The sequence below is a fragment of the Camelus dromedarius genome, chromosome X (assembly GCF_036321535.1).
Source record: "Camelus dromedarius isolate mCamDro1 chromosome X, mCamDro1.pat, whole genome shotgun sequence".
NCBI classification, from domain to species: domain Eukaryota; kingdom Metazoa; phylum Chordata; class Mammalia; order Artiodactyla; family Camelidae; genus Camelus; species Camelus dromedarius.
This window is the reverse complement of record NC_087472.1, coordinates 1,225,122-1,252,031: the sequence shown is the minus strand read 5'-3', so window position 1 is coordinate 1,252,031 and position 26,910 is coordinate 1,225,122. Positions and strand designations below refer to the sequence as shown.

General features: G+C 45.0%; 1 protein-coding gene across 1 annotated transcript; it reads left to right on the top strand.

The window, feature by feature from the left end:
• Window positions 1–1,433: 1,433 nt before the first annotated feature.
• Window positions 1,434–26,257, top strand: TKTL1 (transketolase like 1). Its single transcript, XM_010991461.3, has 13 exons — window positions 1,434–1,606; window positions 4,643–4,760; window positions 8,416–8,513; window positions 9,730–9,921; window positions 10,001–10,128; window positions 11,361–11,554; window positions 14,441–14,605; window positions 17,234–17,390; window positions 19,301–19,431; window positions 21,279–21,362; window positions 23,769–23,865; window positions 23,995–24,114; window positions 25,330–26,257. The coding sequence occupies exons 1-13, from the start codon at window positions 1,473–1,475 to the stop codon at window positions 25,500–25,502; spliced, it is 1,791 nt and encodes a 596-aa protein (XP_010989763.1). The 5' UTR covers window positions 1,434–1,472; the 3' UTR covers window positions 25,503–26,257.
• The last annotated feature ends 653 nt before the right edge of the window (window positions 26,258–26,910 follow it).

Below are 26,910 nucleotides of genomic sequence, written 5' to 3'. Positions count from 1 at the left end.
AAAAAAAAACCTTTAAATCTTCTTATGGTGAAGGAAGCACAAAGTTTAAAAAAAAGCAACATTTAGGTTTTAGTTCAAACACTTGCTTGTCCTTAAAAAGAAATCTCCATTAACATTTTTAAAAGGCAACAGATTAAGAAAAAAAGATTCGCAAGAGCTCTAATAGATAAAAGACTAATCAATATAATATATAAGGAACTCCTACAAACGAGAAAGCAAAACACAAATAATCCAACATAAAACAGTAAAGGGTAGTAGTAAACAATTCAGAAAGGGCACACTAGGAATGGCAGTAAACAATCGAAAAATGTGCAACTGCAAGGAAATCAGGCAATCATAAATCAAAACGATTAAAAATGATTTTCTCATCCATCAGACTGCCACACATTAAAAAGACTAACAATATCCAGTGTTGATGGGTACGTGGGGAAAGGAGCACTCACATATTCTGCAAGTAGAACACATAGATTCTGGGTTCTGTTTGAGCAGTCAGGCGGTAGCCGCTAAATTTTTCAAGGCACGTAGCGTTTAAGCAAGCAAGAACGTGGGAGCCCAGCTGCCTTCAGGGACACTTGGGGGCTCTCAGGAGGCCGGCAGTTTCGAACCAAGAACCTCCACAGTGGTTGAAGTCGGGCTGTGGTGGTGTGTAGATGGTACTACTGGGAGCCCTGCTGGTTCTCGGAAGACCATCTTAAAGTCAGAGGGATGAGCTCTCTGGCAGTCCATTGTGGCCGGGGTGATGGGGACGTCCAGACCGGAAGTTAACGGGAGCCCCCTCATGTCACGCTAGCTGGAAAAGCCGCTAGCACTTGCCTACTGCCACCTCAACAGTCGGGCGGGGCTTGTGGTACAGAAGGTTCTAGAAAGAGAAATGAGCTCTGCAAGAGACGCCGCTGCCTCAGGACACACAGTCGGCCTCATCCGCTGACGAGTCCCCTGGGGGTGGGCGGCTATGGGGGCTGGAGGGGTGGCTGCAAAGTGTTAAAATTCCGGAGTGACTTTTTTTTTTAATATAATGTGATAAAGTGGGCAAAACATAAACTTCACCATGGTAACTCTTTTTAAAAAGTCTGTGAGTCCGTCGGACTCTTTTTACTCCATTTACCGCATTGCGCAACCACCACCACGTCTAGTTCCAGAATTATTTTTAATCACCCCGAAAGTAGACCCTGGTCCCACGCGGAGGCAGCCCTCTTTCTATTGATAGCACGAAAGCACATATTAAGAAATTAAATTATTTCTAATAATGCGCAACATGTGCATGACGAGTGTCCCAAATGTTCAAACTCCATTGAACGGGAGCGGCGCGCGGAGGGAGCGGCGCGCGGCTCCGCGGAGGGAGTCGCGCGCGGAGGGAGTCGCGCGCGGAGGGAGTCGCGCGCGGAGGAAGCCGGACTTAAGCAGCCGCACTTAGTGCGCCGCTGAGCACACACCGCGCCATTTGCTCCTCGGACGCCAACGGAATCTCAGCAATGGCCGACGCTGAGCCGAGCGCTCCGATGGCGGTCGAAGCCAAGCCTGACGCGAAAACTCTGCAGGTGCTGCGCGACCTGGCTAATCGTCTGCGCATCCGTTCCATCAGGGCCACCTGCGCCTCGAGCTCTGGGTAAGGCGCTCCAGTCGAAGCTCAAATCGTTGAGCGGCCCGCTCTGCGGCGACGACCGGGGAGTGAGTTGAAGGGAGCCGTCGGAGGCCGGGTGGGCTCGGTGTAGAGGCCCCATTTTAGTCACCTTCAGACGCCCGCCAGGCGTGGCCGCCGCTGCCCCTTCCCCCATAGCTAGGCGTGCTCGGGCCCCCACCCATCACTGCCCGCGGCAGGCTGAGGAGGCTGCTCAGAGCCTCCGGGCCTCCCCCGTTAGCGGAGAGGACCCCAGACGCGGGCGGGCGGAGCGCGTGGATCCAACCGGCTAGCGGCTAGCGTGGGAGCGGCGAGCGGCCTCTGGCTTTCTGTGTAAGCAGTTAGGACGAGGAATTTGAAAAAATAAAGCCTAAAAGAAAGTGATCTGCGAGGAAGAATCAAGGCAGAAGGGGACTGTTGGTTCTATTAGTATTTTATTGAGGATTTTTGCGCCAATATTCAGAAGTATTAGCCGTTACTTTTCTTGGAAGGTATCTGTCCGCTTTGAGTATGAGGGCAGTTCTAGCCTCAGAGTGAGTTTCAAAGTGTTCCTGTCAGGTTTTTGGAAGAGTTTGAGGAGGATTGATTTTCTTTAAATGGTGGATATGATTCGCCAGTGAGCTCACCAGGGCTGGAGTTTTTCTCTGTTACGGAGATTTTCGACCACTGATTCAGTCTCCTTAGTTGTAGTTATTCAGAGTTTTAGTTTTTTCGTGATTCAGTCTTAGTGGATTTTCTGTTTCTAGAAACTTCTATGCTTAATTTATTGGCAGACAGTTGTTCACAGTATAGTCCTTTTTATAGTAATATCTTTAGTTTCATTTCTGAAATGAAGTTGGTAATTTCAAATCTGATTTAGTAAATTGAGTAATTTCTTTACTTTTTCAACTAGTCTAGCTAAAGGTTTGTTAATTTTGTTAAATCTTTCCAAAAACCAACTTTTGTTTTGGTTTATTTTCTCCATTGTTTTCCTAGTCTCTATTTAATTCCGCTCTAATATTTATTATTTTTTTGCATTCTTGTAGCTTTGGGTTTAGTTGTTCTTTTTCTAGTAACGTAGTTGTGGAATTAAGTTTTTAAATTTGAGATCTTTCCTTTCAACTGCAAGCACTTGCAGCTATAAATTTCCCTCTTGGTACTGCTTTTGCTGCAGCCTATAAATTTTGGTATTTTGTGTTTTCGTTTCCATTTCTCCCTAAATGTTTTCCAATTTCTGTTGCATAAATATTTTCCAATTTCTCTTGCAATTTCTTCTTTGATCCATTGTTCATTTATGTGTGTTGTGGGTCTTTTTTCTTTTGCTTTTGAATTGAAGTATAGTTGAATTACACTAGTTTCAGGTGTACAACGTAGTGATTCAATATTTTTACAGATTACACCTCATTAAAGGTATTGTAAGAGTGTGTTATTTAATTCCCACAAATGTGTGAATTTTACCATTTTCCTTCTATTATGGACTTCTACTTTCACCCTGATCAGATGAAACACTTTGCATGATATCTATCTTTTTAAATTTCATTATCCAGTTTGGGCTGTAACATTGAAAAGGCAACGTCAATTAAGACCTGCATGTTTTTGGACTTTTTTTTTTTCACACTTTCATTTTGCTCCCTCCACCTTCAAAATTAATAATGGTTTGCATTTTCTTAAGGGATCGCTAACAGCTTTTAAACAAATCGTCAACTTACGGGATACTTGCAAAGACGAGGTTTTGGGGGTTTTTTTGGGCTTTTTTGTTTGTACTCTTTTTTTAATTGAATTATAGTCAATTTACAATGTTAATTTTTGGGTACAGCATAATAGTTCACTCATAACATGTACATACATATAATTCATTTTCATATTTTTCATTATAGATTTAAGATACTGAATTTAGTTCCCACACTATACAGTATAAACTTGTTTGTCTATTTTATGTATAATAGTATCTGCAAATCTCAAACTCCCAATTTATCCCTTCTACCCTCTTTCCCCTCTGGTAACCATAAGTTTGTTTTCTTTGTGAGTCTGTTTCTGTTTTGTAAATAAGTTCGTTTGCCTTTTTTTTTTTTTTAAGATTCCACATATGAGTGATATATGGTATTTTTCTTTCTCTGTCTGACTTACTTCACTTAATATGATAATCTTTAGGTCCATCTTTATTGCTGCAAATGGCATTATTTCATTCTTTTTTATGGCTGAGTTGTCATATATTTTGGATATTAACATCTTATCAGATGTGTGATTTGCAAATACTTTCTGCCATTCAGTAGGTTGCCTTTTCATTTTGTTGATGGTTTCCTTTGCCATAAAGAGTTTGATGCAGTCCCTCTTGTTTATTGTTTGTTTGGGGGTTTTTTTGTTGCTTTTTTTGCTTTTGTTTTTAGTGTGAAATTCAAAAAATCATTGCTAAGACCTGTATTGAGAAGCTTTTAGTGCCTGTGTTTTTCTTCTAGGGATTTTATGGTTTCTGCTCTTACATTTGAGTCTGAGTCCATTTCAAGTTAATTTCTGTGAGTGGTGTAAGATAGGGGTCCAGTGTCATTTTTAAACATGTGACTATCCAGTTTTTCCTGTACCATTTGTTGAAGAGACTTTTTTCTGCATTGAGGATTCTCGGCTCCCTCATCAAATACTAGTTTACTATACGTACGTGGGTTTATTTCTGCTTCGTGGATTTTCTGATTAATGATATCACAGATGAATTCAGACAAGTGGAAGAACACCGAAATGCTTACAGAGTCACCAGGTGAACTTCCCCAAGTACCCTAGTGCTCCGTTGATAGAAAAGGGCTAATCTATGAGGTCTTGCTCTCTGCAGGAAGAGAAGTTGTGAGTGTACTGAGTTAAAGCATTCTTAAAGGCTGTGAGCTTGGGGAGCAGTGGCCCAGTACCCCTTTCCCTTGGCTGGATTCTTCCAGGGCTGGGAGAATAATTGCTGCTTCCAGTTTGAGGAGACCATATGCTGAAAGGCCTTCCCATGTGCTGTGTTCCTAGTGAGTCATTTGCCTGTGAGAAATGACCTGTGCTGTGTCTGTCTTTCAGCCACCCCACATCGTGCAGCAGTGCTGCTGAGATCATGTCTGTGCTGTTCTTCCACATCATGAGATATAAACAGATGGATCCGGAGAACCCAGACAATGACAGATTGATTCTCTCCAAGGTAGGCTGGCATGGGAGCCCATGCCCTGCTCAGGCACTCGCTCCTTTAACTCATTTTAAAAGTCAACATGTGGCGCAACAGGGCCTGAAAAGGAGTCTGTTTATCCTTTTGGTTGTTCCTTCTTTGTCTCATGTCTTTATCTGTTAAGACTGATAGGATAGAATAAAATACCACACACTAGGTGGCTTATAAATAAGAGAAATTTATTTCTCACAGTTCTGGAGGCTAGAAGTCTTAAGATCAAAGCACCAGTATGTTCGTGTTCTGGTGAGAGTCCTCTTTCTGCTTGCACACTTCTCACTGTATTCTCATGTGGCAGAAGGAGAAATGGTCTCTCTTTTATAAAGGCACTAACCTCACTCTTGAGGGTTCCACTCTAGTGACCTAATCACCACCCAGAGATCTCACTCCCTAGTATCATCACCTTAGGCGTTAGGTTTTCAACATAATGGATTTTTGGGGGACACAAACATTCAGACTTTGGCACCTCCTAAAGATCTAAAAGGTGAGGATCGAGTGGTGGGAAGGGTGACTTGTGGCTACTGGCAGCCCTTCTTTTCCTTTGGTGCTGCCCCACCTTACCCCACCTAGCACTAAAGCCCCCCTTGGCAGGGCCATGCTGCCCCACCCTCAGCCACCTGGGTAGAGGAGGACAACATTAGCGAATCCAACTGGCCGAGCTCGAGGAACATTGAGCTTGCTTTAGAGGGACATCCTACCCATGTCAGCTTTCTCTTCCGTTTCTCAGCAGATCTAACCTGACACCAGTACGGACTTTCTCGTTAGATTAGGTATAGTACCGGGGTATCTCATGACATTGGGGGACAGGAAAGAGAAGGAATGTTGAAAGTAAGGTCGATCTAGAAGAACATGTAGCTTTTTTGATGCTATCTGAAAATTCACTGTGTTTTGAGCAAAACATTTAAAACTCTACTGGTAGAACACCATGTACAAATAGAAACCCCAGATCCGGGCAGCAGGAAGTAGTTTAAAGTCAAAATCAGAGTATGGGGATGGCTGAAATACCTGGAGCCATAGCTCTGACCCTTGTCTTGGTGTCTAAAGCATAATATCAGATGAGGTTTGGCAAAGGATAAATAAAACACGTGTGCAGGGGGAAGAGAGATGAAACGTTAGTAATAGTTGATGAATCTAGGTAAAGAGTATATGGACCTTCATTGTACCACTTTTATAGCTTTTCTGTAAACTTGAATTTCCTTTGTAGTGAAAACAGAGTAAGTGTGGGTGTACAAACACAGTATGAGTGTTTAGATCTCTAGTTTAAAAAAGGGAAGATGCCTATCATAGAATTGGAATCATCGGCCTTAGAGGGTTAAAGACACTTTCTGGCCTACAGTAGCAGGCTGGGCACTATTGGGCTGCTACAATTTGTGTGTTCATCAGATTTAAGCAGCAGATAAAATTGAAAGGAAAGAGAAAACACACAGGAGCACAGTCTGTCTTTGCTCTGGTTGGGGATGGAGTAAATGGACTCACTAGAGGCAGAGGAGCCAGGGTCTTCCTAATCGGCGCTCCCGTGCCCCTGGGCGTAAGTGTCTAGTGCAGACAACTACATTAGGAGACCGACTGCTGAGGCCTAGTGGTGTTGCTGACTGAGATGCTTGGGTTTTCTTAGAGCCGTCATGGTGCATTTGGCCCCTCCAACCACCACCCAGGCCTTTATTTTTGTTTTATTAGCTCTTTTGTTTTCTCTCACCAAGCAGGCCTGGGAAGTAACCAAAAAGCCTTTCTGTACACTTGTTCTTTAAGAGCACTTTGTGTCAGAACAAAGATGAGAAATACCATCTGGAAGAGATGTCTTTCTTTTCTGGGTGCTTTTGGCATCCTGTATGCATCTTTATTCTTGGCCTCACGCCCTCTCAGTTGTGAGTGTCTCCCCCACAGCATAAGGGTTCTTGGGGAAGAGAAGAGAACCCATGTGGGGTGCTTCCACCGTGTCAGACACTGCTGACACCCCACCAATCTTCTCAGTCAATCCTGCAGCCTCTTGCTGCCTGAGGGGAGATTTCATCATCATCATACCCATAAAGTGAAGCCTTGAGGAGGTAGGATTACTCATCCGTCCCCTGCTTTAAAGCTGAGGGGACGTGGAATTTGTCTGATTGTAGAGCCCAGGCCCAGTCCAAGACCACACAAGGCAACTGGGAACCAGAGCTTGTTACAGGGAGTAAAGTAGGAGCTGCAGGGAGGAAGACCAAGCTAGAGCTGTTGTCAGGAGAGACTTCAGTGGGAAAGCTCTGTGGGGCTAGAGATGCAAAACAGAGAAGGAGTCTGTGAGGGCACAGAGCAGGTGGAGAAAGTTCTGGAAGATCAGGAGCCCCAGGAGGAGCAGAGCAGTAGGTTGGAGCAAGCAGGAGAGGGATCTGAAGCCAACAAGTACCGTTCACCCATCCGTGGTAGTGACAGCACATTGATCTCTGCTTGAATGGAGAAAGGGGCTAAGAAACAAACTCAGAAATAGCTAGTGTGTCAGATGGGGCTGAGCATCTTAGATCCAAGGGAAGTGGAAGGGTAGGGGTACTAGTTGAAAGATATGGTCCAGGAAAGCCTTGATGTTGATGTTTCAGCAGAGACTTGGAAGGAGTAAGGGAGGGGATGAGCTGTGCCCCTATTTAGGCACAAGCACTGAGCACTCGGGGGAGAGGAAGCTGCATGTGTTAATTTAAAGTCCTGAGGCAGGCCCAGTGCATTCAAAGGGCAACAAGGAGGCCAGGGCACCCAGCGCAGTGGAGGAGCGAGTAAGAGGTGATGGGGGCCCGGAATGGGCAGGTCACTGCAAGAACTTGAGCTCTACTTGGCATTAGATGCAAGACCTTGGACAGTTCTCCGCAGTGATTGAGGAGCGGGCTTAGGTTTTAACATGCTCCACCTGCTGGCTGTGTTGAGAATGACTATGGAGGGAAGCAGGAAGGGCAGTGCAATGACAGAGGCGAGAGATGTTTGCAGCCAGGCCGAGACAGTGGCAGCAGAAGCATTGATCAAGTTTGAGATGTTTTTGGAAGCTTGGGAATGGAGCCTTATTGCAGCAGACCTTTGGCATCTCCTTGTGGCCTTCAGAAGGCCACACTCTCTCCATGGGACAGTGATAGCTTGTGCATACAAACAGGTTACAGGGGAGAAGTGGAGTGGTAATGGAAAGAGAGTCATTTCTAGCATTGTCACTTCTAGGTAACTACTTCTAAAATCTCAGTTGACTTGAGTTTTATAAACCAGGGAAATTGAAATCTTCTTTAGTGTTTCTAGTTTCTGTTTAAGAGCCCATATTCTCCAAAAACATTGAACATCTGGTTTGTATGTAGCTGGATAAAAGGCCTTGTGAAGATGGCAAGGCTCATACTTAATGTTTTTTTCCGCTTTGCTTTTGGGCTCTGTTTAGGAGAGCTTCCCTCATCTATGTGTTCTCAAAGCTCCAGCTGCCCTCACCAACTGCATTGATTACCTATGGCTCCCCTGTCTTTGTGATGATGATCTCAGACTTGGGGCACATGTGGGTGTGGTGAAGAGGAATTCACCCTGCAGTGTGGGAGGGGCAGCTCTGAAGAGCAACCTGTGCTTGGTGCCTGATACTAGGGAGTCGGCCTGTAACTCGTGTCCTGCAGGTGCACCTAGGTTCATTTGGTCCCTTCTCCTACAGAGACTGTCATTTGTTGATGTGGCAACCGGATGGCTTGGGCAAGGACTGGGAGCCGCATGTGGAATGGCATATACTGGCAAGTACTTTGACAAGGCGAGGTAAGGCACTTACCCAAAAACCACTTAACTATCCCCATCCCACCACCCAGGCATTTTGGCTTTATTTATTGCTTATTAGTTTGGGAAGACAGTGATTTTTTTTTAAGAGTTCAGGTTACCCAATGTTCAAGCAGTAAAGCATGTTTCTGGAAACTGAGCTAGCATCTCTGGTTGGGTTCTAAGTGCTGCCTGCAGTATAGAAGCTGGTTTATTAGGACTCTGGTCTTTTCTAGGAGAGACATTTTCCTGTTTCCTGTCTCTCAGTGAGCTTCACTATAGAGTGAACAGATGGTGTGTTTGCCTTTCCATTGGGGACCTTACATATTAATAATCAAAGTTCTCTTTTTTAGAGTGGTTTCAATCTTTTTGAAGACAGATCAGTACCTTTCTTACAGGGTCATGTGCCCAGGTGCTGCTGATGTAGGAGTAAGGTCGGGGGCTCCTCGGGGGACTCGGGGTTGGCCACGATGGGATGCACGTTCTACTCCCACGATTCCCCCAGTGTGCCTGAGTCTGGAGCCCCTCAGTCCCAGGTTCCAGCCCAGGTGGCCCCTATGGAGGCACTTCGTTGTTCTTCCTCCACTGCTTGGGCAGCTGCCCTGCTCCATTTCCCATTTTCCATCTCTCATTATTGCTTCTGTTAGTACCTATCCTGTGGTTAATCACCTTTTTTTAAACTTCATCTATAGCATTTTTGTGGGGTCTGGGTTGTGTTTTATTGGTATAAAAGTTTCACATTTCTGCTGCGGAGGAGTTTAATATTTACAACAGAACATATGCTCCTGAGGTAGAATGTTTTGATTGTTATGATTATTGTAAATAAATTTGTAAGATCAGAAATAGAAGTGAGCAGTGCTTTAAAATGGAGCTTAACCAAGAATGTTAACGTTTGGGTGTTTAAGAGAGCTGCTTTCTCCCCATCCCCTGTTTTTGAGCCCAGAGAAGTGGCAGAAGAACCTAGAAATAGCTTTTACAGCTGGAATGAGAAAACTAGCCAAGGTGCAGCCCATCTCATGAGGCCAACGGTTTTAAAGCTGCATTTCCTCTGCTGTTGAGTTTGTATAGCGTGGACAGGGAAAATAGTCTTAGGATCACCCGCTGATGATCTGCAGTGCCTGCTTCGGTTTCTTTCTTTGTTTCTCTCCACGAAATATATTTGCTCAAGTGGCCCAGAGGAGCCCCAAGCAGGGTCATAACCTCTCTTTGCTTGACCCAGCTACCGCGTGTTCTGCCTCATGAGAGATGGCGAGTCCTCAGAAGGTTCCGTCTGGGAGGCCTTGGCCTTTGCTTCCCACTACAGTCTGGACAACCTCGTCGCCATCTTCGACGTGAATCGCCTGGGCCACAGTGGCGGCTTGCCCCTTGAGCACTGCATAGACGTCTATCAGAATCGCTGCGAAGCCTTTGGGTAACTCCTGTTTTGTGTCGCCTTCTTTCTGCCCCATTGCCCCTTCATCTTGTAACCTGGCCTGCTCCTCGGTTGACAGGTGGAATACTTTCGTGGTGGATGGCCGTGATGTGGAGGCACTGTGTCAGGTGTTCTGGCAGGCAACTCAAATGAAGAACAAGCCCACTGCTGTAGTTGCCAAGACCTTCAAGGGCCGGGGCATTCCAAGTGAGCAAGTGTTTCTTTTCTGCTTGGGGGTGTCAAAAACATCTGTGCACAGCAGATGAGGTGGAAGGAGACTTAGGCTAGGTGGGTAGACACCTGACTTAGTGCATGATGATTACGCCTGTATTATGTGCTGGACGCTCTTGCTCTCCTTGATACTTGAAGTTAGCAGGTCTGGTTAGGGTCAGAGGGGAAGCCCAGACCCCCAGCAGGTGAGCATGAGGGAGTGGCTAGGAGGATAGCCCCTCAGTTAGAGGACTGGCAGGGAGCAATCTCCACAGGAATGCAGAGTGAGAAAGGGTGCCGCTGTATGCACAAGCAGATGTGTAAATAAGTGTATGCGCATGCACACGCTTGCTTGTGCCCACACTATCTGGGAGAACACACAGGCAACTAGTTAGGTGGTGCCTCTGGGAAAGGTAGCTGTGGAACTGAGGGTTGGGGAAGGAGGGGTTTTGAAAGTGTTAACTTCTTGCAGATTTCAAAGCTGACACCTGAAGTCTTCATTTCAAGTATAAATAGTTGGAATGGGTGTGATTCCTGGTGTGTTTTAATGTTGACATTTTAGAATAAAACTATTCTATGATCCTCCCCAGGATATGGTCTTACTCTGGTACCCCCAGTTCAGTAAATGGCATCTTGACCAATTTGCTCCTGGCAGAAACCTGGGTAATGTCCTTGACCCCATCTCTCCCTTATATGCCCCCTACACATATACCCAGTGAGCCATCAATTCTACTTGATTCTGCCTCCTAAAGTATAGCTCAGGTCTGTTCACTCCTCTCCATCTCTTGCCCAAGCCCTGTCATCTCTCCCTCCCTAACTGCAGTCTCCCCAAACCAGCCTCCACATGACTGCCATGTTGATCTTTCTACAGCCTGGATCTCATCAGTCACCTCCCCAACTACTAAACCCTTCTGTGGTTTCCCATCTTGTTTTGGACAAAACTCAAACTCATTATACCCGCAGGATCCTCCATGGTCTGCTCTGCCTGTCTCTCTAGCCTCATCTCCCTCCCTTTCCCCTCCATTAACCAGCATATGGGCCAGTGGCCCCCCTCAAGGGCCTCTAGCCTTTGTCCAGGCTGTCTCCTGGGCCTGCAGTGCTATCTCAGCCTCCCTGTGCTAGGTTTTGACTCCTTGACTGGCATCTTTTCCATCAGGATGTCTTTCAGATGACCTAACAGGTGCTCATTAAATACTCATGGAATGAGTGTCTTACTCATTTGGTTACAGGCGTTGAGGATGCAGAAAATTGGCATGGAAAGCCAATGCCAAAAGAAAGAGCAGATGCAATTATCAAACTAATTGAGAGCCAGATACAGACCAACAGGAATCTTGAACCAAAGCCCCCGATTGAAGACTCGCCTCAAATCAACATCACAGATATAGAAATGACCTCTCCACCTGCTTACAACATTGGTGACAAGGTAGGCAAACTGCTATTTTCTCTGCTTTTTCTGAATACAGAGGACTCTGTTTACTCCAATCTCCACAAATGAACCAATTACTGGATGGTGTGACATTTAAGGTTATAAGCGATAAAGATGGATTTGCTTTCTCTTTTGCTATTTCTGATATTCTTTGATTTCAAACTTGACTCAGGTCTGAATTTTCTTATCAGTCACTACTTATTAGCATCCAGTGCTGTGTAGCTTTTGCTTGCTTCCTCAATTCGATTTGTGGTCTGACAGTCCACTGTTCATGAAACTGCCATGATTCTGTGCCTATTCTAAGGATGGGGGCGTGGCTGGACTAATCTTTTGTACTTACTCCTTGGATTACACAAGGAAGCACACCAATTCATCAAAGACCAATTCTTCAAAAAGGAAACAAATCAGGCACAAAACCCTGAACATAAAGCCTTTTTGTTTTTTGTCAATCATTTTTGTACCCTGCCTTCTGGTATGTTACAACAGAGCCAAAATAGGCGGGGTCTTCACAACATAAGGAAACAAGGTGGCAAGCCTGGGAAGAAGGAAATATTTTTCTGACCCTTCTTTGTTTTCCTTGTTTATTTGGGGACATTTTGAGTGTTGCTTATGTTTATGTTTTCTTAGCCTGATAATATGGGTTAAAAAGTTAATTGACTACTCGAGAGCCTAAAAGATAAGCTAAAAAGCAGAAGAAAGGTATTAATAAGGAAAATGCACATATTAACTAAGAGTTCTTGGGCAATATGTGTTAACATTTTTAACTGTTCACACCCTTCAAGCTAGCAGTGCACTCACAAGAATTTATCCCACAGAAATACCTGTGCAAGTAAGTGTATGTTTTATGATTAGGAAAAATTAATTAAGGAAACATGCTAGTTCATAAAAAGTTAATGAATTAACATGAAGTCACATTAGTACACAAATCTGAGGAGAGGGTATAGCTCAGTGGTAGAGTGTGTGCCTAGCATGCACGAGGTTCTGGGATGAGAAAACTATGCTAATTGGTATGAAAATTTGTTTAAAAAAAGGACTTTTTTAAGGAATACATAAAATACCAAAATTGACTGAAAAAGACACAAAACACTTAAGTAGATCAACAGCCATAGAAAAATTTGAGAAAACTCCAAGAGTTATACCTCCAAAGTGCCAGACTCACCAAGTTACAAGAGTGACTTATTTTTGGCAATAGGTAACTCCTAGGCTGTTTCAAACCTTCCTGAATATGGAGAAAGCCATTTATGAAGCCAAAATGTTATCAAGCTAGCTCAAAGGAAAAAACTAGAGACCAGCCTCAGCTATGAATATTAATGTAGAATTGTAAATGAAACATTCACCAGTCTTAACTCCATTAGTACATTAAAAGCAGTATATGAATCAGTGAAATACAAATTTGTAATGCAGATCATTCATCAATATTAGGAGGGGGGAAAATTATGGTCATTAACAACAAAAGTCTCAGTCCTGCCAAGGCAAGGGTAGGCCTGTTGTCATCTGCAGGTGATAGAGTTGTATGTCTGGAAAACCCGAGAGAATCAACTGAAAATGGTCAGAAAGAGAGTCCAGAGAGCTTGTAGCAAAGCTAATATATAAGGGTTAATTCTTTTCTAATATTAATAAGATGGAGAGATTGTCCCTTTTATAATGGCACTTAAAACTAAAATAACTAAAAATAAACATAAATATATAAGATTGTATTAAGATGCTTCTGAAACTCTAGCCCTAAAAGAAGCCTACCTGCGTCATACCTATGAGGTGTTCGCCAGGTGTTTGTGAGCAGGGCATTCCTGAAAGGTTGCTACACAAACCTGCTGTTGACTCACCTCTGGGGAGAGGAACTGGGCAGCTGGGAGGCAGGAGAGCAGGAGGAAGATGGCCTCTTCACTCGATAGCCTTTCATAACTTGACTTTCGTATTTGTCTACATGAATTGCCTGTTTTAAAAAATATATTTAAGAGTGTTTAGATGAATTAAAACAAATAAATGAAAAGGTAAACCTTGTTTTTTTCACAACAGCTTTAATGAGATATAATCCCTATATAATCTATCATTTGAAGTATACAGTTCAATGGTTTTGAGCATATTCACAGAATTGCACAACCGTCACCACACTCAATCTTGTAACATTTCCATCACCCCAAAGAGAAACCGTCTGCCCATTAGCAGTTATGCTACATCCCCAGCCAGCCCCTAGTAACTGCTGGTCTACTTTCTGTCTCTGGATTTGCCCATTGGGACATTTCATATAAATGGGATCATATAATATGCAAACTTTTGTGTATGGCTTATTTCACTTAGCTTGATGTTCTCGAGGTTCATCCATGTTGTTTATGGATAATACCACATTTTATTTATCCATTCATCTGTTGAGGAGCATTTGGGTTGTTTCTACTTTTTGGCTGTTGTCAATGCAGTGAACATTTATATATAACTTTTTTATAGATGTATTTTTCTCTTGAGTATATACCTAGGAGTAGAATTGCTGGGTCATATGGTAATTCTGTTTAACATTTTGAGTAAATGCCAAATCTTGTTTTATTATTTGTATCATGATTCTAAAGTTCTACATTTTAATATTTGCAGTGCGTATGATCAGTTTTATAATTAAAAAGTCACAGAGGCATTTGCATTTGGGGAAATTTAAATTTTTAATCCACCACAGGAATGAGACAGAGGAATAAGTTTATTTTGGGGAAATTGATACCCCAGTAAGCCAAGTATGTGTTTAAGATTGACTAGCAATCTTTTTTTATGAACCTAAAGGAGATTATTGGTGAATCACAAATTTGCTTTCTTCACTCAAATAGATGACAATTTATAATTCTCCAAAATTTCATCTTCCCTCTAAATCCATTCTCAGAAACTCTACTGTTTGATTTCCAGATGGCTACTCGGAAAGCATGTGGTTTGGCTTTGGCTAAGCTGGGCCATGCAAATGATAGAGTCATTGTGCTGGATGGTGACACCAGGAATTCCACTTTCTCTGAGATATTCAGGAAGGAACATCCTGAGCGTTTCATCGAGTGTTTTATTGCTGAGCAAAACATGGTACGTGTACTGGGGGCATCCCTCTTGAGTCTTCTCACTGACTAATGGTGGCCCACCAGACACAGAAGGTCTGCCCCATGTTACATTTTTTCTTTCCATTTATAAAAGCAAAGGAACTGGAGAAAAAAGTCTTGGGAAACAAGTAGAAAGTAGTAGCCAGGCAGAGTCTGAGGGGTGGCTACCAGGACTGCTGGGAAGGGCATGGTAGACTGCCTGGCACTCTCTCCAGATAGGCTGAGGGCAGCAGGCTGAGGGCTGCAGCCATCTGACCTCAGGGCTCCAGGCCTGAAGCATCCCAAGCTCCCTAGTAGCTCTGGGTAGCCCCACTCCTCCTGCCCTGCCCAGTCCACAACCAGATAATCCTATAACATCCCAGAGGCTAGTAGGTTGAGAGCTACAAGGGACTGTGGTTTCTCTCTCCCCCTTGTAGCATGGGGCCTGAGATAGCCAAGATAGTCAAATGTTGCCCTAATTGCAGCCTCAAGAATTCCAGTAGAGCTGTAGCCTTAGGTAAAGCTGTTCTGCTTATCTGTACTTCTGTCTCTTCCTAGATTGATATTAATGCAGGGAGTCTGTTATGCATGCACACATCCCCACTCATCCCCTGTCTCAAGAGAGAAAGGAGTTCATGCAAGTAAACACCCTGACTTCTAAAGCTCTGGGCCAGTGCAGGGGACAGTGCACATCTGTCTTCACATAGTAGAGGCCAGAAGCAGCACCAGCCAGAAACCTGTGGGCCAGCAGATCTCATGTGACTACCAAAGATACTTTATTTGGAACAAGTAGTATTTAGTTTTTTAAATTAGTTGTCACCTTTCAAAAGTCAGGAGATTTTATATGGAATCCAAATTTCTGGATTCTCTTGAAGACTGGGAAGATCTGGAAACAGTGGGATGGCATTCCCTTGCCAATAGTTGACTGGAGCCAAGCAGGGGGCCCCGTTTATGTGGACGTCCACAGCCAGCTCGCCGCATCTCTGCCCCCTGCCAGCCACTCGTGTTCAGAGTGCATCCCTGGCCCTGTGAGTGTTGGAAGCTGGAAGAAAACTAGTGAAGAAGCAGCCAGCAAGCAGGGAGTGTCCAGTGCTGTGGTCAGTCTGGTGGTACGGTATGAGCATGACTAGAGCCGATCAGGGATGAGCTCTCAGAAGAGGTGACATATAAGCTGAGACTTAAATGACAAGGGGTCAGTCGTGTAGATCTGGGGGAACGGCATCCCCAGCAGGGGCCCTGCTGGCTCTGTGGTATGCCCAAGTGTGAGGTGCTTAGGGAGCAGCAGGAAAGGCACAAGACTCCCCAGTGTGGAGAAGAGCTTGTTGGGGGAAGAAGGGGAGTGACAGGAGATGGTGACTTGGGCCAGGACAGTAGCTGTGAGATTGAAGAGAAGTGGATTCATCCAGAATCTTTCTTGGCAGGAGAGCCAGCAGGATGCCATGGGGTAGGTGTCAGGGCAGGAACCAAGGCTGGCACTGGGTGCAGGTCAAAGCATCTGGGTGTGGAGTGGTGTTGCTTTCTGAGAAGGACAAGATGGGGAGGAATGGACTTTGGGGACACAGGAGTGCTGTCTGGGCCCTGGAAGGTCAGGGTACCTGTTAGACTGGGTGTGGGGGTGCCAGGTAGGTCAGAGGACAGATCAGTTGTCTTCAAACGTGTTTGCTCTCCAAACTGCTCTGTGTGTTTTTCTCAATTAGATACCCTTCTGCCTGGTTTTAAGTTAACATCTAAATCATTCATCACAGATTTAAGTAGATGCAAAGGATATAACTTCCCATATATTGAAATTTGTGACACGTTAGTGCTCAGATCATCCAAGTACTTGAAGGCTCTCTTTGTCAGAAATTAAATCTTTTTCTACTTGAATTCTTACTTCCATTCTATTTTCCCGATGTATATTTTTGCATGAAAGCCTTTCGTTGATAATTCTATTGTTTTCTGCAACAAAAATATATACATATGTTGACTTTTAAAAAAATTTTTCCTATATCCACAGGCCTTGGAGCATTATGTTTTTTTCTTCTGGATTGAGCTATGGTTATAATTATTAGCTTGTGTAACAATGGTTAAATATACTTACAGCTCAAATGAGACAATATTCGGAACAAAATTTATTCCTGTTTTAATGCTGTGACTGTTAGGAGCCCTTATTCACATAAGTAAGGTGATGGGAACGGAAGGGGTTTTGTTGTGGCATGATCGTTTGATTCTTTGAATTCCTTCCAAAGGCCAAAAATCACACAGTGGTCTTTCATTTAAAGTTGTTTGTGGGAAATTATTTGTAAAGAGTCAACAGTTCCATTACGTTCTTGTTCCCCAGGAGGTGCCAAGGGGAAGCATGTGAAGGGGCAGGGAGAGAAGGGGTACAGAAGGTTGGGGGAGAGAAGAATGGGAAGGAGGCCTAACATGAGGCCTGCGGGTGGCTTGGAGTGTCCCAAGCTTCCCCATCTTGGATTTGAAGGAGCAGGGTCAGCACTGCGGTTCCTCTTCCTCTGTTTTCTGGCAGTGTTCATGGGAGACTTTGGGTTTTTCCAGGTCATGCAGATGTTATCCTGGGAACCACATATTCTGCACTGGGGGAGGGGAAGCGGCACAGAGTCCAGGAGTGTTCTGATTCACCTTCTTTCTGGTGCAGGTGAGCGTGGCGCTGGGATGCGCCACTCGTGGTCGGACCATTGCTTTTGTGAGCACCTTTGCTGCCTTTCTGACCCGAGCATTTCACCAGATCCGGATAGGAGCCATCACTCAAAGCAACATCAACCTCATTGGGTCCCACTGTGGGGTATCTGTAGGTATGAGTTCTCAATGCCATCATCTTGATCGCTTTTCTGCTTTACAGAAAAAGATTAGCATGTGAGTAGTTGAATCACCAACGTACTTAGGATTCCACAGTGTTTGATTGTAACATCCTTTTTGCTGTATTGTGTTGAGGGGGTGGGTATAGCTCAGTGGTAGAACACGTGCTTAGCACACATGAGGTCCTGGGTTCAATCCCCAGTACCTCCATCAAAAAATAGGTAAATAAATAAGTTGAATTACCTCCACCCACCAAAACAAACAAACAAACAAACAAACAAACAAAAGCTGTATTGTTTTAGAAGTTCCAGACACTGTGGGTAACTTCTGAGCTGATCTTTTTTTTTTTATTATTGAAGTAGAGTTGATTTAGAATGTTGTGTTAGTTCCTGGTGTACAGCAAAGTGATTCAGTTATATATATATATACACACACACATTATATATACACATTCTTTTTCATATTTGAACTGATCTGTTGGTATTACTGTAAAGTGCCCATTCTTCAGTCATTGAGAGAGAATTATCTGTCCCAAGTGTCTCTAATGTGTCGAGCCACAGACTAGGTATGACTTGGGCCACCCCAGCGTCACAGAACTCTTTTCTCCTCTTGGTGTAGTCACCTTAGTCTAAATGGGGACAAGCAGCACGGGCACAGCAAAGTGACGAGTGCGGCCTGCGGAGCCGTGCCTGGGTGGAGTGGCCCGGCCCAAGGGAGTGGGAAACCTTGAGGAGCCCAGCACATGGGAGTGAGGCTGAGGCAGATGCTGCTCTTGGGTCATAACCACAGGATGGGCCCAATGGAAATGATGGGGAATGGGAAGCCAGAAGGAGGAGGAGGTGTGTGCTGGCAGTGGGTAGAAAGTTGGGTGAATCTGAGAGAGCCTGAAAAAAGAAGTCAACGTTGCTGAGAGATGGAGGAGTCCAAAATTGCATGAAAAGCAAAATGCCAGGCCCCAATGGTTTCTGGCCTGGGACACATCAGGGAGTCGTGTTCACGAATGATAAAAATGAGGACCCTGTGGTGGGGCAGGTCATCAAGGTAGAGGTGACAGCTCACATTCACTGCTCGGATGCTAGAGGGGAGGGGAGGGCTGGAAGTGCCCATTCCAGAATCATCTCAGGGACTTCCTGGGAGAACTAGACTGGCTAAGGAGTCTCTGGCTGGGCCAGGTGTGGGGGAAGCAAGTGAGGAGAGAGAAGAGCCAACAGCATTTCAGGGCTGGGCTGGGCAGAGGGCCTAGACAGGTGTCTGGAGTCTTTGCCTTTGTGCAGAGTAAGTTTTAAAGTCAGCTAAATGGAGGAGTGGCTCTAGGTCCCCTTCCTAGCTGGAAGAGCTGGGACACCCTGGTGTACATGGGGCTTTCTTGTCCCGCAGTTTGTTTCCCACACACACACTAGAGCTCTCTTTGGTATAATAGCACCTAAGGGTGCCCCAAAGCTATGTTCTATAACGTGCAGCTACTGTGATAGCCATGAGGAATGAGTAAGACCACTTCAGTCTGAAAACCTCCGTCTTTGCATGGAGAAGGTAGAAGAGCAGAGAAGGGAAGACAGAGTCTGAGGCTACCCTCCCAAGGGAAGAGGACAGGGGCAGAGAGGCCTGCTGAGGCTGACTCAGCCACCAGTGCTCAGGGAGAGGAGCATCGAGTCACCTTGGACAGCAGCACCAGTGACAAGGGTCAGGGCCAAGAAGCGACCTCTGGTGTGTGGACCTCAAATGTCAATTGACAGCCTAACCCTGAAGGTTGTGATGATGTCTCGAGGGAGATGGAGGCAGTTCTGTGGGGCTGTGCAGTGGTCATGGGGCCCCCGTGGCGATAAGCGCTCCTGCTTATCCCGCAGACTGCAGGCTTCTAGTTGGGTCTTGCTCATGTTTTTGTTGGACGATGGCTTTGCTCTCCCAGGTGAAGATGGCCCCTCTCAGATGGCCCTGGAGGATCTGGCCATGTTCCGAGCCATTCCAAACTGCACCGTTTTCTATCCAAGTGACGCCATCTCAACGGAGCATGCTGTTTTCCTGGCGGCCAAAGCCAAGGTATTTGTAAGGGGGCACTGGTTCAGATGGAAAATGTTTCTGGGCTCTGGCACAAGTTTGCTGTACGGATGGTTTGATTTTTCCCATTTCTTCTCCACAAAAAGGTAATAGTTATTTGTTATTGGAAATTTGGTTGTACGATTCCTTTTAAAAATAAAACCATTACCCCCTCCAACACAGCCAGCTTTATTTGTAAAACAAAGAAATAAAGGCTTAATGCTCCCTTTAAAAAAAATTACCCCCAAAAAGGTGATGAAGCACATAGAACATGAACACGTTCACATTGTGAAAAAAAACACAACAGTGCAGAAGGACCCTGAACCCCTGACTAACCCATGTTAGGCGGGGCTCGGTTCAAGATGAGAGGAAGTGCTGTGGCCTTTGAGACTGGGAGCCCTCGGCAGAGCCGTGGGAGTGGGCTCCAGCAGTGGGCTGTCAGGTGCTGGCCTTCGACTTACCCAGTGCAGCTGCCACCTCATGATACCCAGAAAGCTGGAGAGTTGCCAGTGGGACTCCACTGCAGACAAACCATGGGGTCTCCAGCCCTGGCCCACCCTCAGAAACAGCTTAGAAGGACAAGAGTATGGCTTCTGCCCTACTTGCCCCTCCTGAAGTCTCACACAGGGGCATCCGCTGGACACAACTTAATTCCTATCCAGGACCCAGCTGCAGGGAGGCTAGGGGACAGAATCTTTACCTTTCCAACCACTCCAACTAACGGCCACTGGACTCACCACCCAGCCCTGCACCCACCCATGCCCCTGCATAGGCAACCATGGGCACAGTTAGGATGGGTCATGTGAGTTCCACTCTAAGCATTTCCAACACGTTAGACACATGAGTTTCTTTGATTTTTTTTAAACCTAAGTGGGCGCACACTGTATGCATTATCCTGTACTTGCTCGTTAACTTAGTATATCCTAGAAAAATTGTTTTCTGCCTGTGCATATACAGAGATGTCTCGTGTGCTGCAGGATTTCATTTGTAAAAAGTTCAAAAGAGGTGAAGAAAATTGTAGCAATGGAAATCAGAATAGAGGTTGCTTCTCCAGTAGGGAGAGTGACTGGAGAGAGGCATGAGGGAACTTTCTGGGTGGGTGCAAATGCTGTCTGAACTCAGAAGATGGTTACATGATGTATAACTTGTCAGAATTCAGGGAACACTCCACTTAGGTAAATTTTACCTCAATAAAAACATACTGAATAGAAGTGGTTCATTACATGTAAACCAATGAAAGGAAGCAATGCTTCTAAATTAATGTATTAGTTTCTAATCTATGCTTTAAATATGTATACAAATTAATAAATACTCTAGACACTTGAATATGCATTTATATTTCTGTTTGTGTGTTTAAGGCGATTTTAAAATGTAATTACCTCTTCTCATTGGGAAAATAGTAATTTTTATATTCCAGTGTTTACTGGTTATTTCTAAGGATGAAGCATTATAAGCTAGTGGTAAAATTGTTTACCATTGTGTTTTGGGCTTTCTGTTCAACTTGAGTCGGTGCTCCTCCCCAAGTTTTTGTTCTTTGGAGACACAACAGACCAGTGTGTATTTGAGAAAGTGTTTCTGAATCAGTGAGCATCAGCATGGAAGGCTTATCACTGAGGGCGTCCACCAGGATCCTTCGTAGGCTTTTGCTGAGCTCAGTAGTAACCTGATCAGGTGACACCTGACCTGTTTGCCAGTAGTTTCAGAGGCTGTCCCTCGCTCCAGAATGTGCTGTTTTGTTTTGAGTAAAAAGAACTGTTCAGTCCTCCTCCCCCCTCTTTTTTAAGGTTTATTAGTTTGGAAATTTAGTTTGATTTTCTAAACTGTGGCTCCGGTGTTCATTTATGCCCTAGGGGATGTGCTACATTCGGACCAGTCGTCCAGAAACTGCAGTTATTTACGCCCCACAAGAAAGCTTTGCGATTGGACAAGCCAAGGTAAGGCCTTAAATTCTCCAGTTTCATGTAGTATTGGTTTAAGCTGGCACTAGGTACCTCTACAATTGAGGCTTCATTCTTTCTTTGCTCTAGTTTTTTTTTTTTAATCATGACCTTAGACTGCTTTTCCTCAGCAAGAACATTGTGCTAGTATCAGCCTGAACTGTTCTCCTTTTGAAAAGAGTCTCTCTTTGTTGAATTCGTAAAGAAAAGTAATAAACTGGAAGGCACTTGAGTTGCTTGGCTGTACCTTATTACCGCCTCAAGTTAAACAAAATAGTAGAACCCACTTCAAACGAATAGTAGATCTGTTGGGTTCAGGTTTTGCAGGTCCAATGCCAGGAATATAACATGACCATCTTGCCTCTGGCCATTGTGTGACCCTCAGGTTGGTTTTGTACATGGGATGTGGCTTCGCCCACAGACCTCATGATGAAGGCTGGCATCGCGAGGCACTGCTTGTCTCCTTTGTTCTTGAGAAAGCTCTAGAAGCACAGACTATTAGCAGCCCTGTTTTGTAGATGAGGATCAGAGAAGATGAGCAGCTTGCTCAGGGTTCACAGTTAGTGAGCAGTAAGACCAGGAGTCAAGGCCAGGCAGCGACCTGGCCTCTGTGTGCATGTGTGCCTGCCCATCGGAGCTGTGTGCGTGGAAAACTAGCAGCATCTGTGGAGAAGATAAGTGACTCTGCCCCCCACCTAGAAAGCAGGGCTTATAGACGTTTTGGCCCCTTTTCTCCCTGGCTTTTTCTAGGCACATGTGTATGTTTCACATCACTGCAGTCATACTACATAGGAATGTTTTATGTCCTGCCTTTATCTTATAAGCCTTTTAGAATGTCATTAATACTCTCCTTAAATATGTGAAAGACTGATAGCCGCTCTTGAATGAGCAGCAGATGACTTGCGAGTTGATTGGTAAGGGCTAGACTGCTGCAGAATTCACAGTGGCTGGTGCTCAGAATGAATGAATGAGTGCGGGGTGGCTTCAGTGCTGCAGTAGAGCAGGTATGTCCCTCCCGCTGAATGGGAATGCTGCGATGTTCAGCTTCAGTGTTAATTAACTAGAGGGTCTGTTGTTCCCTGGACTCCCACATATAAACTCAAGGACATATGTTTGCCTCTGGGGGCGGCAGGGAGGGTGTCGTGGTGACAGTCAAATGGTTTGCAGAGCTTTCTCATATCTCTCATCTTTTTTTTCTCCCTGATATTTGTCCTGTCCTGACAAAATGAAGTAAATTTCGTGATGTGAGTTAAAATGTGCATGATAATATGCATGGCATGCATAATTTAAGGGCTGGGGTTGCAAAGGGGGACATGGGGGTGAGTATGTGTATATGTGTGCATATGTGAATACATATATGACTGTATGTATATAGATGTATGAAGAGGCTAGGGCATTCTCAAGACAATGGGATTTGGTTTAGAAGCTCTGAATATTTGTAGTCAGCAGTGGTTCTTAAGCTACAGGGAAACCTATACAGAGGGATGGAATGCAGGCTAATTCCAGATGCCTTTGGTTAGGTGACTTTGGAGGAAACAAAACTAAGAAAAAAGGCCAGAGACCCCTGTTTATTTATAGAATAGCAAGAGGTTGGGAGCATGGGCTTTGACATCAGATGGACCCAGCTGCTGGTCTCAGCCCTGCCCTGGGCAGGTTCCTTCTGCTCTGAGGTTTGCTTTCCTCAGCCGCAGAATGGGCCCACTAATGCACGGGCCTTACAGGGCACTTGGGCATTCAAGGTGCTAGGCACAGAGCACCTCCCAAATGGTCCCCATTAACATGTTCATCATCAGAGTCCAATCTGTATGTGTGCCCCAGGAAGATGTCCAGGCAGTCCAGAGATAGTGCCTTTTCAGGCCCTTTGGTGGTTGTGAGTCCATGCTCTGGGGCCAGTGGGCTGTATGACTTACTTCTGGTCCTCTGCCTTTCACATCCCAATTGGAAATCCACTTTCTTTGCTGAAGGGTCATTTTGCCATATGTATTGTAAAAAAACTTAGTAATTTGGTATCATAAGGAAAGGTAGATGAATTTGTTAAACATACATGAAGTGGGCTTATTAAAATGAGTATGTCTGGTGGGGAGAGGGTATAGCTCAGTGGTAGAGCACATACTTAGCATGCACGAGGTCCTGGGTTCAATCCCCACTGCCTCCATTAAGAAAAAACTAATAGTAAATAAATAAATAATCCGAATGACCTCCCCCTCCAAAATAATAGATAAAATTTTTTAAAAGAAAGAGTATGTTTTTGTCAGTGTGCTGATTTAGCCTTTTTTATAGTGAATTATTCAGGAGTGAAATGAATGGGATGGGGAAGAGCAGTGTAGCAGAGTGTCCTCCACTTAAGAGATATGCTCTGTGTGTGGTAACCACAGCATTTTTGTCTTGTGGGTGTAATACCAGGTCATTCGCCACAGTGCCAACGACAAGATCACAGTTATCGGAGCTGGTGTTACTTTGCATGAAGCTCTAGCAGCCGCCGATGATCTTTCCGAGCAAGGTCAGTTGGTTGTTGCTGAATGTTGAAGTTCAAGCTGGGGAGAGGTAGCTTGGGCTGCCTGTGTGCCCCATCTGGTTTTTTTTATTCTAAGTCTGCTTCATACGGCATGCTGTTATTGCTGTTCTCCAGATATTTCTGTCCGCGTCATCGACCTGTTTACTGTTAAACCCCTGGATGCTGCCACCATCATCTCCAATGCAAAAGCCACAGGCGGCCGGATTATCACAGTGGAGGACCACTACCCTGAAGGTGTGTGTGGCCCTTGGGAATCATTTTGAAAGTCCTCTTTGGTGGGATGTGTTTTCGTTTTCCCTCATTAGAGGTGTGCCACACTCCTGGGCAGCACCTCCAGCCAACCAGTCACCCAACAACCGGTATTGCTTGCTCTTTGAAAGCGTATGGGTGTATGGTCTGTTGCCCACCTATGCTGGCTCTCCAAGCCTGGGGCTGTGCCCATCCTCATTTGTGTGTCCTCAGCATAGTGTGCAGTGCCTGGTCCCCGGGTGGCTCCGGCAGCACAGAGGAGTGTCTAATTTGGCATGGTGTGGGGAGGAGTTGTAAGAAGCTTCACAGTTGCTCTAGAGTTTTCAATGATTATTAATAGTTTGCCCCTCACCAAAAGATGGGAATAGTGCCTTGCAAGCAGAGAACACAGCAAATGCAGAAAATGTGTGGCCAGGGAGAGGGGGCTGGGCAGTGTTTGACCAAGGACGGTCAGGTGGGGCAGATGAGAGGATGGGGAGCTTCATGTGTTTGCATGTTAGGGGCCCCAGCGGAACACCCATGATCCACAGAAAAGCACATACCAGGACGCCCAAGGACAGAGGACATGGGTCTGGGGTGGAGAGCCCCATGCCTTGGCTCCCTGTCTCCCTCCGTTGAGGGACCCCCTGAGCACTCTCCCTTCTCCAGCAGCGGCAGATGCATCCCTTGGCCTCCAAGGGAACCCAGAGACTGGGCGCCCCGGGTTTCATTGAGGGCCAATCACGACCAGGCATGCGCTCTGTTGTGTGACTGGTCCAGGCCCGGGGACCATCCTGATCAGTCGGGAACATGTCATGTCAGCATAGGGGACTCACACCAGCCTGCAGCCTGGGCACCACCATGAGGCCAACTTGACCAGCCAGCCCTTCCCAAACTGCCAGCCTTGGGCCTGCCGCTAGCTCTCTTCTGTACAATTCTTTGGTTCCTGACAGCTTTGAGAATCTGAGCTCCACAGACTCCTGCATCCATGGAGCCCCAGATGAGAGAGCCCTGTTGTAGGTAGGGCTGGGAACAATTTGGAGACCTGCAGTTTCGAATGAGAACTCTTCTGACCAGTCAGGGGATGACTGTTCACATGAATCAGTGGCTAGTGAAAAATATATTTCCCTGAGAACCACAAATTCAAAGGCCTCTGTACGATGGGGTTTGAAGGCTGACCAGCCACTTCGGTAACAGAGCTAATGTCCCTTGCTTCTCCAGGTGGCATCGGGGAGGCCGTCTCTACAGCTGTCTCCATGGAGCCTGACATCCTGGTCCATCAGTTGGCAGTACCAGGAGTGCCTCAGAGTGGGAAGCCAAGTGAGCTGCTGGATATGTTTGGAATCAGTGCCAGACACATCATAGTGGCTGTGAAATGTATGTTAATGAATTAAAATAGCTGTTGGCCTTGGTCTTAAAAGACTGGCCTCTTTACCTTACATTGATGCTTGTTGCCAAACCATTACTTAAATCTATACTGTTGTGCTTTACTCTTTTTAAAAGCAAAGCAAGTTAACTATTTTCCTGTTAAGCCATAACTGCCTATACAACTGTAACTCTCACCTGTAAATCATTAAAGTAGGTTTATAAGGTAAGGTTTTAAGTGACAGAATAGCTACCAAAACAACTACCTAATAATAAGTTTTCTGATGAAACTACAGATAACTGGACTAGGGACCTACATAAGGTAGCAGTTTCTTCAATATGTGTATTTTCCTCAAAAGTAGAAGAACCCGTGAATTGAATCATAGACTGCAGCTGCCCAGGGTTTACGGCGCCATAGCCCCATGCTGCACACTGCTGTCCCAGCTCATGAGTTCCTACGCTGCCCTCCTACCTGCAGCGTCCCAGGTACTGTGTGACTGCAGTTGCCCAGGAACCTCCTCCAGTGTTTGCCTTCATCTCCTCTCCACAATGCAGAGGCTGTGGAGCAGCAATGCCAGCTGTTAGGATGTCTTGTGCTGCTTGTGGTGACTATTCTGTGGAGAGAGCACACAACTAGTTCTAGTCTCTGCACTGCACTCTTTTGTTAGATCTCAGAAATGTCTCGTTTGCTCAGGGACCAAAGCACAAACTGTTAGCTCAATTATAGTCATCTACTAAGGATACTAGTTAATGTTAATGTTAATAATAAAGCAATTAAAAACCAGCTAGCTGATTTGTTTCCTTTGTGCCTTGTATGTATGATTTGGTTTCTCCTTGATAAAGTCCCAAATAAGAAAGGAACTGCTGTCTATACCAGAAGGAGAGAGAGCTGTGTCCCCCAACAACAAACCCTAGAAAGGGTACCGGTCAGGAGATGCACCACTAGAGGACAGTGTCGGCCTGAAAAGCTTCTCTGAGCCGACTCCTTATTTCAGCTTTGAGCACATGAATCGTGTGGCTGGAATACAAGAAGAAAATGCCAGCCGGATAAATTAAAGATAAGTCTGAGCTTAAAAACCATTTTAAAATTTACCAGATATATCTGCTGTGTCATTAACTGGTCATCAAAGGTTTTTTTTTTTTCCTAGAATGTGTGGTAGAGACAGAAGAACTAGCCTGGCCCTGAGTCCTCCTTGGCACCTACTCATTCTGTCCCTGCTGTTTTAAATCACTCAGCTGGTTTCCTGGCCTGTAAAATTAGCATGATTATTTCTGTGCTTATTTCTTTAAGATTTTGATTTTTTTGGTAAAATAAAGTTAATATAATTAATACAAAAATATATCAAGATACAGAAATATTAAAAATAGCAAACAGTTGAATTTTTCCTGTAAAAATAGCAGTTGATATAGGGTCATTGTAGAAAATTGAAAAAAATG

Bases quoted from the DNA above. Each gene is read 5' to 3' on its own strand.
- TKTL1 (XM_010991461.3), top strand. From the start codon at position 1,473: ATGGCCGACGCTGAGCCGAGCGCTCCGATGGCGGTCGAAGCCAAGCCT. The intron at 11,555-14,440 runs GTAGGCAAACTG...TTTGATTTCCAG, and splicing joins CTTACAACATTGGTGACAAG to ATGGCTACTCGGAAAGCATG. The intron at 23,866-23,994 runs GTCAGTTGGTTG...GCTGTTCTCCAG, and splicing joins CGATGATCTTTCCGAGCAAG to ATATTTCTGTCCGCGTCATC.